This window comes from Acomys minous (genome assembly GCF_964271855.1).
Source record: "Acomys minous genome assembly, chromosome: 11".
Taxonomy (NCBI): Eukaryota; Metazoa; Chordata; class Mammalia; order Rodentia; family Muridae; genus Acomys; species Acomys minous.
Genome location: NC_140492.1, coordinates 61,935,618 through 61,948,683, shown reverse-complemented (window position 1 = coordinate 61,948,683; position 13,066 = coordinate 61,935,618). Strand labels below are relative to the sequence as shown.

The 13,066-nt window shown below is 41.8% G+C and overlaps 1 protein-coding gene across 4 annotated transcripts in view; it reads left to right on the top strand.

Moving 5' to 3' along the window:
• Positions 1-11,440: 11,440 nt before the first annotated feature.
• The window catches only part of OPA1 (OPA1 mitochondrial dynamin like GTPase), a 74,762-nt gene continuing 73,136 nt past the window's right edge, over positions 11,441-13,066 (top strand). For 3 of the 4 annotated variants that reach the window (XM_084802639.1, XM_084802640.1, XM_084802638.1), the window contains exon 1: positions 11,441-11,656. In XM_084802639.1, coding sequence (XP_084658765.1) covers positions 11,607-11,656 — 50 coding nt within the window. In that variant the 5' untranslated portion in view covers positions 11,441-11,606. The remainder of the gene's footprint in view (positions 11,657-13,066) is intronic. The other variant, XM_084802641.1, reaches the window with a different exon arrangement.

Here is a 13,066-nt window from a genome sequence, read left to right as displayed (position 1 = left end):
TGCAAACAAGTCCACATAGTTAAGACCTTATATATTTAATGTAGTGTGTCACTCTTCTAAAAATGGGAGTGAATACATTCAGTGTTCTAGACTTACATAGTTGTTAATTTCTGTACAGTATTAGCTCAGCAAAGGAAACAAGGACACTTTTTCCAAAGGTGACAGCACAGCTAAATTTTCCAAAAATTCAAATTATATACATCCTATGTTTATGTAAATAGCAGTATGCTATCCATTAATAGCAGAAACACTCTTTCCAGGTTCAGCAGTCATTTGAATAACATTGGAGGACATTCCAGTTTTTTAAAGGTTTTTGGGTTTTTTTGTTTGTTTGGTTGGGGTTTTTTTTTTTTTTCGTTTTTAAGAAAAAAAAAACAACAACAATAAAATCCCAGAAAACGACTCAATTCTGTTACTGTTGCAGTTCCAGGCACTATTTTGTAATTATTGTCTTCACCATCATCTGGAAGGCATCACCAGAAAGCTCCTGAGGCAGTGCTAAACGATGGCTCCCTTCCTCGGCTGCTGTCCTTCCTCTCTGCCTGGTCTGGGGAAACCCCAGATCCTCTAAGGAGTGTGGCCTCGGGGAGATTACAAACCCAACCCTTTCCCGATAAGATATCTGATCAGTGTGAACCTGGGGATTCCTGGAAGTACCTTCCTCGTGCTTATGAGATGTCTTTGTACCTTGACTTTCAACCAAAGACCGTTTTCCATACCTCTAACCGGTCCTGGAGTTCTTTCCCAATGCCCTGATGCCCATAGGATAATTAAGTGCTGCTTTATCCTTCTAACGATAGGGCTGTGCTGCTGCATGTAAATGAAGTATCCCTGACATTCTTAGCCCCAGAGAATCAAACGCATTCACCCTCAATACCCCTCAAGGCTATTAAGTCCCTGTTTTACTGAAATAATCGAGCCAGCACCATCTAGTTCAGCAGAGATCGTCTGAAACTGATTATTCACTCCGAGGAAGGAAGGGCTCTCTCCTCCCTGAGGAATCTGCTGCTGGACCCAGGTCTTCTAGCTAGCTGCCTTGGTGACTGCTGAAACCCACATCTGCTGTTTCCAAGCATGTCAGCTCAGATCGCTGCCTCCACCCACCGCCATGCCCCTCCACGGAGGTGAGCCGCCTGCTGATTCTGTCCGCCTGAACCAGACCCGGTTCCTGCCACTGCCTCTCCGTTTTGGAGCTTCAAACCACCATTACAGGCTGCTCCCAAAGCAGCCACAGCTCGCCAGAGTCATGCCAGAGCCAGGAGACCAGCATCCCTTGAAGAGGCAGAACCTTTGACTCAATTCATCCTTTTTCTGCCCAGAAACCAATATAGCCCTGACCTTCTGGCGGAGGAGTGTGCACTTCTGGTTTGGTGCTAAGCAGGCCTAAGCTTCCTGAGAGAGTATCCAACAAGGCCCAGGCTTTCACCGGACACAGAACAACAGGCTTTCTTGGCTACAACAGCCTATCCCACCTGATTTCAATTAATACAGTTAGGAGGTCTATACCTTATGCCAGGTGCTGCTCACATATATTAAATCATCACATAATGAGATATATTAGTAAATATTATAATTTCACGGTAGTGTAATAATATAGAAATATTAGCCTAACACTGATAACCCCAATTTACTATACACCTTCAGTATGGGTTCCTTTGGTTTCTGTCTAAATCTCACCCATTCCCAAGAAAGAAAATGATAAACCAGGTACAGAAAGAAAAAAAAAAAAGACAAGAGCTAAGAGTTCTAGCTTGCTGAATAGAAATGTGTGAAGACCACCTGGTGTTTTTAGAATTTCCAGGAGGACAGGACTAGTCAGCTCAGTAGGAACGGTCACTGGGCATGCCCAATATGCAGAGTCTGCTCTTCAGCAAGGCAATCAACTACAACAGCAAAAGTTCAACTGCCTCTCCTACGCATACAAGCAAGTGTATGAACCACTGAAGAAATAGCCATTTTGCCTTTTCTAGATGCAAGTGCCGTAGCTACTTAGAATGAGACTCTGAAATGGGAAGCAGCTGATCACACTCTCGTTGGTGGTACTTGTGAACTGTGATGCCCCTCCAGGGTCATCTGGACCCTTTCTACCACCAAGAAATTCAAGACCAAGAGCACGCAGGGGCAAGGAGAGCTTAAAGAGTACAAGATAATGAGCATCAAGTACAGCGGTTCTCCACCTTCCTGATGCTGTGACCCTTTAATACAGTTCCTCATGTTGTGATGACCCCCAACCATGAAAGTATCTTATCGTTGCTTCATAACTGTAACTTTGCCACTGTTATGAACCATAGTGTAAATATATGATACGCAGGATATCTGATATGCAACCCACAGGTTCAGAAACACTGACAGAATAAGTCTCGGTCCCTCTGTGTGGCATACCTACATGTGGTAAGGAAGAGGCAGCAAGCTGCTAAGGAGTTTGGTGCACATAGATGCTGTCAAAGAGAATCCCAGGCAGAGTTACTCAGTGACCAAGGTATATTCTGTTTATTGTATGCGTTAAGTTTGGGAGTAGAAAGGAAATAAAAAATATACTTTAGTCTAAAGTGAAGGAAAGAAAATATTCCAAAATGTGAAGGAAAAATACCGTTTAATACAGGAGAGAAAGCTTTACAACATTAGAGGAGGAGAAGGTGCTTTTGCAGGCTTAGACATGGCATTGACCCTAAAAGGAGACAAGAGACAATTGTACCCACTGCCAGACAGGAACTCAAGAAGAGAAAAATAATAAAACGGTCCAAGTTGTCAAAGATGGAAATGTTGAAATATAAGGAGGAAGATCAGTGGTGTGCGGCTCAGAGCCATGTGCAGGATCATGCCCAGCCACGGGCTCTGAGGCCAAGAAGTCTAGATATAAGTATAATTTCATTCTAAGTTCTACTAAAAGTAAATCTACTAAAAGCAGATTACTTTTGTTACTTTAATTTGGCAACAATGTTGCTAGCACTATTAGCCTACAGGTTTGTGTCTGACATGAATATTGCTTGATATTTTCTTAAACATTGACTAAGAAGAAAACAAAACAGACAAATATGAGGACTTTCATGAATATATGTAAGTCATCCTTATTGAACAGGACAGTGGTATTTCGCTACTCAGAGAGAATTTTCTCAATATTTGGGTGCTCTTCACAATGCAACAGCCACTAACACACACTTCTAAATTGAATCTGTTGAGCTGTCATTTTTCCATTACTTTCTTAAGATGAGAGAATCAACACAGTAGTCAACCAAACCCTGGATTCCCTTGTGCTGATCTCTGTGGTGTCACTGTCACTGTGACTACTTTCAAGCTATCAGCAAGATGTCACCCAATGCAGAGCTGGTAGTAGCACACAGTAGCACATCAGTGTGTAGTTATCCTAGTTGCTTTTCAATTGCTGTGGTAAAACATTGATCAAAAACAACATGGGAAGGGTTTATTTCCTCTTATACTTCCAAGTGACACTTTGTTGTGGAAGGAAGCTAAATCAGGAACTCAAACAGAGGCCATGAAGGAATGCTTCTTACTGGCTTGCTTCTTCTGGCCTTTCAGCTGCTTTTCTTATAGGCCCAGCCCCATTTGATATCATTTATAAATTACCTACCATGCAACAGGTACGGTACGAGGAAATTCATTATTGAGAGAAGGCTAAGGGAGCGAAGGAGAGGAGATAAAGTCTGAGTGATCCATGAGAGAGACGAACAATCAGAGGGACAGGCAAAGATAGAGAGAGAGAGAGAGAGAGAGAGAGAGAGAGAGAGAAGCAGAGAGAGAAGAGAACCATGGGATGGCTTTTATCCTGGGCAGCTGGTAGCAGCAGTGGCAGCTGATGATGTCAGAGGTTGCTAAGCAACCTAGAGGCAAGCTAGCAGATCGGCTTGTGAACTAACACCATCTGCTGAGGGATGATACAGCCCATGTTGGACTGGGCCTTCCAACATCAACTATGCCATGTTAAGTTGATACCCCTGGGAAGCCTGCCCTTTTCTGAATGGAAAAGGAAGAGAGGGAGGAAGGAAGTGGGGGCAGGGAGAGACTGGGAGGAGAAGGGGGAGAACAAAATAATCTCAATGGAGATTAGAAAAAAAAACCTAAAATATAGCAGCTTAAAATTTGTATAAAAAGCTATATGCCTTTAATCTCAGCTCTCAGGAGGCAGAAGCAGAGAGATCTCTGTGAGTTCAAGGCCAGCCTGGTCTACAAAGTGAGTCCAGGACAGCCAGAGCTCTGTTACACAAAGAAACCCAGTCTTGGGGGAAAAAAACAAACAAAAAATTCCATTGCCCTGTGCCCTCAATATTTGTTTTGTTTTCACTCTCCACATCATTTTTTTTCATACTGTTGAATAGCATATAACTGGAGTCACACAGCTATAGCAAATTTTGATATAGATATGTCTGATAGATCATGTTGAGTCATTGTTGGGACAACTCACAAATATTGTATTACTGGCTAAGAAAAAAAAAACGTATGCCTGTGTTCGCAATTGTTAATTGCTGGGCAGGCCCATGATGCCAAGTGCCAGGTTAGCAGGATGTGTAAATGTTTGTCAGCTCCCTTACCTGCCCAAAAAAGAAAGGAAAAGTCACGTTAGGCCCCAAGTCAACTGGATGAATAAGGAATGTGGCTTTTTGCATAATAAAGAGCTGGCAGCTTGGCAGGAAGACTAACAGGACTCCTTGGGCAGAGACAGACACCGGAGACAACGGAAGAAACCTCCACTTGGACAGATGCAACAGTAGAGAAGCTCGGCTCAACTAGACGCCAGCTGAGGGACTGCCCCGGCAGACAGGACAACAGTTTTAAACTATACAGATATCTCTGCATCTTTATTATCATTAAACCTCTAGAAGCCCCGAGATGGATCTTGTTGTTAAACGCATCCGTAAAGTACATCCCCGTTCACTGCTGAATGTTATTCCATTGTTTACACACTGCTTGTCCATTTTATTGTTCGTGAACATTTAGTTCCAGTTTGAAGCCATTGTAAATAAATTTTCCTGGACACTGTTATGCACGCCCCTTCATGGACCTATGTTTTACATGAAACCCTAAGAGCAGAACTGCCCGAGCAAGCGGAGTGCAGGTTTAATTTGATAGAAACTCAAGTATTTTTCCAAAGGGCCTGTGTCATTGCATTCCATCCAACAGCGCCTCCTAGTTCTGGCTGCTCCACATCCTTGCCAATTTGGCAACGTGCACCTTTTGATTTTTTTAGCAGCCTTAGTGATGATACTGTGGTTTTTACTTTTCATTTTCCTTGATAATATCACTCTGTGTCTCCGGAGAGCTATATGATATATTGATGCGTGCAACATCGGGACTTTTTGCCTGGGTCTGATTGGTTAGCTTATCAGTATGATGAGATGTCTGAGGGAAGTGTTTTAAAGAAACGAGGTTTGTCTTGGCTCACGCTTCTAATCTAAGGTTGAAGGGCTATGAGAGCTCCAAGGCAGTGCAGGGCATCACCCAACCAGAGGGAGAGAGCATGTTTGGGTACCTTCTCTTATTACCTTCTTCCCATGAAGCCACCAATGTCATAGGCTCTATCCTCCAGACTCATCTGCAGCCTCCTCACTTCCTAACACTCTAACTCCACACACCAGAGTTGCATTAGGTTTCTACCCTCTTCATACCCCCGTACAAATGGGGATCAAATTTAAACATTTGAGTCTTGGAGGATACCTACAAATCGATAGCAATGTATTCCTTATGTAGAATTAGTATAAGTTCTTTGCCGGCGATGCATGATTAAAAAAAATATTTCCATTTAATTTAAGGCTCGCTTGTTCGTTTTCTATCTGCGATTTGATGAGCAGGAATATTTTAGTTTGAAGAAGTGCGGTGAATTTTACATTTTTATGGTATTCCTCTTGGTGGCTTAAAAACTCTTTTCCTGCACACAGGTTACCAATAGATTTTCTTCTATTGGCTTTTATTCTCATTTTTACACCCATAGTTATATCCCAGATAATATAGGCTTTTTTTTTTCAGTATACACACCAATTTTTGTATATGGTACAAATATGTGCTATATATTGCAAGCAGTGTGGGGGTACTTTTTTAACATATGGATCTTCATTTATTCCATTACCGTTCAGAAAAAAAAATACTTCTTTCTCCATTAAACTGTCCATCAAAGAGCTAAACTGCTCACTGGATGATCTACTCGCATCTGGAAACACAGATACGCTCAGAGGGCCATCCAATCAGGTTAGAAGCATCAGCCACCATACCACTCAGTTGGGTAGCTATTTCTGAAGTCTCTGTTCTTGTCCACGGGTGGGTGTGTCTTTATACCCACCACAATGCCTCCTTCCTGGCTGCTTTGTGGTTAAGTTTTGAGGTCAGGTAGTCAGGATTGCTCCAGCCTCAACTTTTTAAAAACATTTTGGTTTTTTTAAAAAAATATTTCTAAGTAAATTTTAGAATATTTTCACAGCTTCTATAGGAAGTGCCTATAATAATTATAAACACGTAGCTGAGGGCTAGAGAGATGGTTATGAGCACTTGCTACTCTTGCAGAAGAGCTGAGTTTGTTCCAGCTTCAGAGGATCTGTCGCCCTCTTCTGTCACGCTCAGGCGACTGCACATACATGAAATACAGATGCAGACACAAACACATACATATAAATAAAAGTATAATAAATCGTTTTAAGACAGAGAGACTAATTGGAGGAAAGATGCCATCCTAAGAATTTGGAGTCTTTTCATACAGACAGAAAATACTGATGGGAAGATGCTTATGCCTGTCTGCTGACGATGGCTGTAACATGCTTTTCTAAGCACTGGGGGGGGTTTAATGAGGATGTGCAAATGCGTGCGCTTTCAGATGCTTCTCTCCCCAGGAAACCACAGAGGAAGACTGTAACATCAGGGACTTGATAGCTCCCAAGAAGAACTTTGCAAAGAGACGTAATAAAACCTCAAGAGCATACTCATGGATGAGCACAAATGCCCAGCTTTCTAATCATATTTCTTTGCTCTTTTTAAAAGATCTATGACCCACTGGATAACTAAACTTTGAGAGTTTTAACTGCTGGTCTGCTGGGTTCCTAACTGAACCTGAAATTTTAGTTTAAAGCTGGGAAGTTATTTCATGACTCTTAGACCAGAAGATACAGTTAAGATTGTTGTTTGTATTAAACAGCATACAAGCTTACAAATAAAAATAAAGGTCGTTCTCCCTCCCACTTAGAAGTCAGAGAGTCCTTCCCTCGCTCTGCCTTTCACTGATGCTCACAGACCTAAATGCTTTCTTGGGACACGTATGTAATGTGAAGAGTGACGTGTGAGCATTTGTTGTACATAATATTCCTTTATATACCTTAAACATCACATAGTTTATTTGTGTGGCTATGTTCTTCTGAGTTTGGGGGAGGTTCTTATTTCTTTAGAAATATCACAGTTTCTAAATCAATGGTTCTTGGCCTGTGGGGTAACGACCCTTCTGAGGGTCCAATGATCCTTTCACAAGGTCACCTAAGACCATCAGGAAACACAGGTATTTACATTATGATTCATAGCAGTAGCCAAATTACAATTATGAAGTCCTAATGGAAATAATGTTATGGCTGAAGTCACCACAACATGAGGAACTGTATTTATTAAAGGGTCGCAGCATCAGGAAGTTAGAGATACATTGCCTCAAGTGTATCAGTTGATAATTTTTAATATAAGCAATGGTTTATATTTTTCAAATTCCCTTGGTTTTTCTGAGAAAAATAAGACCACAGTTATAGCAACTGATATGTTTAACTTCAGAAGAGATATAAAACACTACTCAACTCCTTGACTCCATTTTTTTTTTTTTAAGATTAGGGCTTAATGTTGTCTGGTATTTTAAGAGCAACTGGTTTACTGAAATGTAAAATTTCTCTGTTTTTAAATGACAGCAAGAAGTCCAGTATTATTTCACATTGTATAGTCAAACAAAACAACTCTGGCCTGAACATGGTGGTTTGATTTCATAACAGTTTGACTAATTGCCCTACCCAGCAATTAGTAGATGCTCCTTAACATACATACAGTGAGATGGGCATCATGTCAACCCATTATAATTTGAAAATATCACTTGAGGAACCCTGCCACCCAAACTCCCTACCTCAGTCTAGCCCACTTACCTTAAGCATGCTCACAACAGATACATTAGCAGACAGGTGGCCTGTTTTACACAGTGTTGAATACATCATGCAAGTGTTAGACATTATATTGAATATAGAAAACAAGCTGGTCAAAACAAGTACTTCAAGCATGGCTTCTGTTGAACTTTCTTTTTCTTTTCTTTTCTTTCTTTCTTTTTAATATTTATTTATTTATTTTACATTTATGAGTGCTCTATCTTCAGGTCACCTGCATGCCAAAAGAGGGCATCAGATCCCAGTATGGATTGTGAGCCACCATGTGGTTGCTGGCAATTGAACTCAGGCCCTCTAGAAGAGCAGACAGTGCTCTTAACTGCTGAGCCATCTCTCCAGCCCCTTCTATTGAATTTTCATCTTCACATTTCTCTGGAACATTGTGAAGTTAAGACAAAACAAAACAAATCTTAGATTAAAGCCACTTCAAATTAGGGCCATCTAGTTCAGATATTATTCTCTGTTCAGATACAACAGAGAATAGGTTTTTGCTCATAGGTTTTTGTGGCTAGTATGACTATAACTCACATAACTAGCTACTATCTAGAGACTTTTATGCTGATTCTAATATTTTGCTATTTCATACAATTGTAGACATAATCTGTACAGAGGACTGGTTCAGTAGTCCCAGCCTAGAAGTGAAATTATAAAACAAGGGCTTCATAAAATGCAAAGAGAAAGTACACTTGATGTCTCCCTTTTGTTTTTTTCCCAGCAACAATAACCAATACAGTTTTATACAATACTAGAAAGGGTTAGGATTTATACTGGTTTCTATATTGGTTTACACTGGCTAGGGTTTATAGCAGGAGTCTGTCTGAAACTACCATTGAGATACCCAGCACAGTAAATATATAACTAGAGACCTGCAATAGGAAAGTTCACCGTCAGGCCATACTTGATGATATTGTGAGTAGATGGATCCAGAATTATGATTCTGACAATTAAATAAAAAGGGATTTTATTTGGTCTGGTGGTGGTGGTGGTGGTGGTGGTGGTGTGTGTGTGTGTGTGTGTGTGTGAGAGAGAGAGAGAGAGAGAGAGAGAGAGAGAGAGATATTGAGAGAGGCAGAGAGACAAAAAGACAAAGAGAGGGGAAAAGAAAGAGATGGGTGAAAGGAATATATCCTTGACATGAGAGGTAAAGCATAAGACCCTTCAAATTTAGTTCCTAATGCCATTAATTGGCTTCATAGTCTTTCATAAACAGTATTCTTTTTTTGGGCCCAATTTTCTTTTAAAAATACAAAATGGTTGAATTGGAGATGAAAGAGACATTTGGAGTAATGAAAATAATTCAGATTATTAAGGAGAAAATGTAGCTAGAGAAAGAAACCCAAGATGCCCCAAACTGGAACTTTTGGACATCAAGAAATAGGAGAAGCATGTAGTTAGGAGACTAGGAATCAACTGTGTCTGAAGAAGGGGGGCCAGGGAGGAATGGGGAGAGACGGGTTACGAGGAACAGGGAGGATGAATCTTATGTCTTAAAAGTCCAAAGAAGCCGTTAATTCCAGCACTGGGGACACAGAGGAAGGCAGATCTCTATGACCTGGTCTACAGAGCTAGTTTCAGGACAGCCAAGGCTACCCAGAGAAACTCTATCTCCAAAAACCAAAATCAAAAGAGGAGCGAGGAGAAGGAGGAGGAAGAGGAAGAGGAGGAGGAGGAGGAAGAGAGAGAGAGAGAGAGAGAGAGAGAGAGAGAGAGAGAGAGAGAGAGAGAGAGAGGCTAAGACGAGAGCTAGCTGAATACTACTGAAGGGCTATTACCAGCTATTTGGAGCTGTTAAGAGACATTGACAACTTGCTTACCCTGTCTTGGCAGAGTTTGGTCGTTGACTCTGCTTGTACCCATGCTTCCCCATTTTTAGACAGAATTCTGTCTGTGGAAGAAATGATGTTTTGCCCAGTGGCTGGTTTGCCATATTTGAAGTCATTTCCATAAGGAGGATCTTTGATGCTCATCATCTTCTTGAGGTAGGCTGGGTGTTGCCAGGAGTTAACCTGTCTTGTTGTCAAAGAATCTTTAAGATATTAAAGGCTTCTTAAATGCTATATTCTGTAGGTCTCTGAGGCTTTGAAGACCTGATCTATTTTACCTTATCTATCTAGAGGATCATATCTACCTGTTAAACTTAGGATGTATGTTCTTATGATTAAAAATAGGTGGTAGTTGACATGATCATAATTTGATCAACTAACAAATGGCCTGTATTACTTGATTATCCTAATCAGCCTGCAATAGCACTTTCAAGGTATTGGAAGTAAGCTTTGAAGTCCTCAATAGTTCCTGTCTCACAAATGTCTGTCAAGCTGAGGATGATGCTCCAATGTTATAGAGAGTTTTGGGTGACTGTTCAGGCAGCAAACTGTCTCTGTCTTTTTTTTTTTTTTTTTTTTTTTTTTTTTTTTTTTTTCCTTTCTCATTTTGGAAGCTGCTGACCTGCAGTTCCAGTTCACTCAAGTAACTAAGTTTCATTCCTTTTTAAGCCTCTGATGGGGTTGAAAAACCAGATAGTTTAGTCTTACAATTAACCTTAGCTGTGTAGGGGTTAAGATGTTTTAGGTCTAAATAGAAGTTTTGACTTAGCAGAGAGGAGATATGATAGATACTGGTTCTCATTCAGAATTTTAGACTCACCAAGATAGGAAAGATGCTTTTTACAAGGATGCCAAATGCAGTTGGCCAAATCACCTTGAATGTAACATTCATATGCTCCCTGATTGTTTCGTGGTTCTTCTTGCTGTATGTAATTTTTCTACCTAAGTGTAATAATACAAATATATATGCCAACAATAAAAAAATAAAGAGATACTTTGACAAGAATCATTTCAATAAATCGGTGCCATTAAAATTCAAATGAAAGGCACATAAAGGATGAAAAAATAATCTGTGCCTTCATAAACCTATATGTGTGTATTCCAAACCTATAGCTTAAATGTCAGAAGTCCCTTTCCGATCAGATTTCAGACATTCTAAGGTACCTAGCATACCAGGACTCGACCTCCCAGTTATTAGATTGTTCGGTTTCAAAAACGTTTTTAAACAGATCTCATTAAATTGGGGGCTCCCACTAAATATTAATCGTGTGGATTTCCTGAGTCCAGCCCGCCTAACCCTCTCGCTCGGAGGAATCCTTAACCGGGAATCTCATTTGCAGAATACCGACCAAGACACCTTGAGGGCGGAGCCAACAAAGTGAACACTAAGTAGGTCTCGCCCAGAGGCTCCCAGCGCACGCGCAAGTCCTCCGCGGCCCGTTTGTGCAGCCTTGCCTAGTGTTCCTGTAGGTGGTTATTTCCGGGACGGACTGACTACGGGTGCCTGGCAGGCTCTTGCGGAAGTTCATGCGCCATTGGGAGGGACTCGGCGGCTGCTCTATGCCCTTGTTGTTGAGAGCCTCCTCCTGGGTCACTGCCGGAGCAGGAGTCGGACTGGGGCCGACACGGGGCTCCCACGTGGCCGTCTCGGCGCCTGTTTATGGTCTGCGCTGGCGGGATGTGGCGAGCACGTCGGGCGGCCGTGGCCTGGTAAGTGCGGCCTGCGACCTGGCCCCGTTATGTCACGTTCTGGGCCATTTGAACAGCAGGGTTGTCCCATCACTACTTCCTGAATGTGCAGGTGACCCTCAAGCCAGGCCGAGGCTCTTAGAGAACTCTCGCAAATGTCTGACTACCCGGAGTGACAGGAGCTGGCCCGTGACGACTCCTTGATCAACTCGAAAATTTTGGACACCTTCAGTTTTGACCCATCGCTGCTGTCTCCTTTGTCCCTGCCCTTGTGATCTCGCTGTTATCTCTGTCTCTAGTTGTGCTTTCGTTGTTGCTATTATCTCCTGGCCTGGCTCTGTCCTTGTATCTCTGTGCGTTTCATTTAACTGTCTTCTTCCAGCCGTACACCATAAATACTTTGCACTTGCAGGTACTTAACGCTTCTCTGTATGAACGGGCTCTGCCTATTTGCCTGACCCTCTGGCTGGAGTCAGCTCTACAGCAGTGACGCACACGATGTCAGGCAGCGTTTAAGAGATGCCCTCCTCAGAGCAGGTGTTGTTCAGTGTTGAGATCCTCTTTGATACAACGTGGTGCCCTGTGGCGCCACTTTTCTAATCCCGCTGCTGTTGTTGCCCTAGTCCGGTTATAAAGTAGAAAATCATAAAAAAAAAAATAGTTTATTTATATGAATTTCCTTATGCACATTAATGATGCTAAATTTGATGTTATCTATGTAATTCGTTCCAGTCACCTCCAAGCTTAACACACTGTTTCAGACATTTGATTATAGGGGAATAATATACACCAAGGAAGACTGGGAAATTTTAGTTCTTCTGAATTAACTTCACCTTTAAACGTTGATCTTACATTGTATTTAGAACTTTGAAAAGATTTTGTTTTAATTCTGCATAAGGGTGAAGGCTGTCTGCGTACATGAGTACTGGTGACTGCTCTGGGTAGCGGGTAAGAGCTGCCTGGAGATGGTGCTACAGGCAGTTGAGCTGCCTGAAGTGGATGCTGGGGACTGAATTCAGGTCCTCTACAAGAACAACAAGCATTCTTTTTTTATTATTAATTAATTTATTCATATTACATCTCAGTTGTTATACTATCCCTTGTACCCTCCTGTTCCTCCCTCCCTCCCGCTTTCACCCTACTCCCTTCCCCTATGACTGTGACTAAGGGGGACCTCCTCCTCCTGCATATCATCATAGGGCATCAAGTCTCTTCTTGGTAGCCTGCTGTCCTTCCACAACAAGCATTCTTAACCCTTCCGTCCATCTCTACAGCCCCTAGAACTCTTTTTAAAATGTGGATATCTGTTTTGCCAGCATGTATGTCTGTGTCTGCTGCCCACAGAGGCCAGATGACAGTATGTAGTCCCCTGAGACTGGAGTAGCAAGCAGACAGTTGTGAGTTGTCATGGGATGCTAGGAATTGAACCTC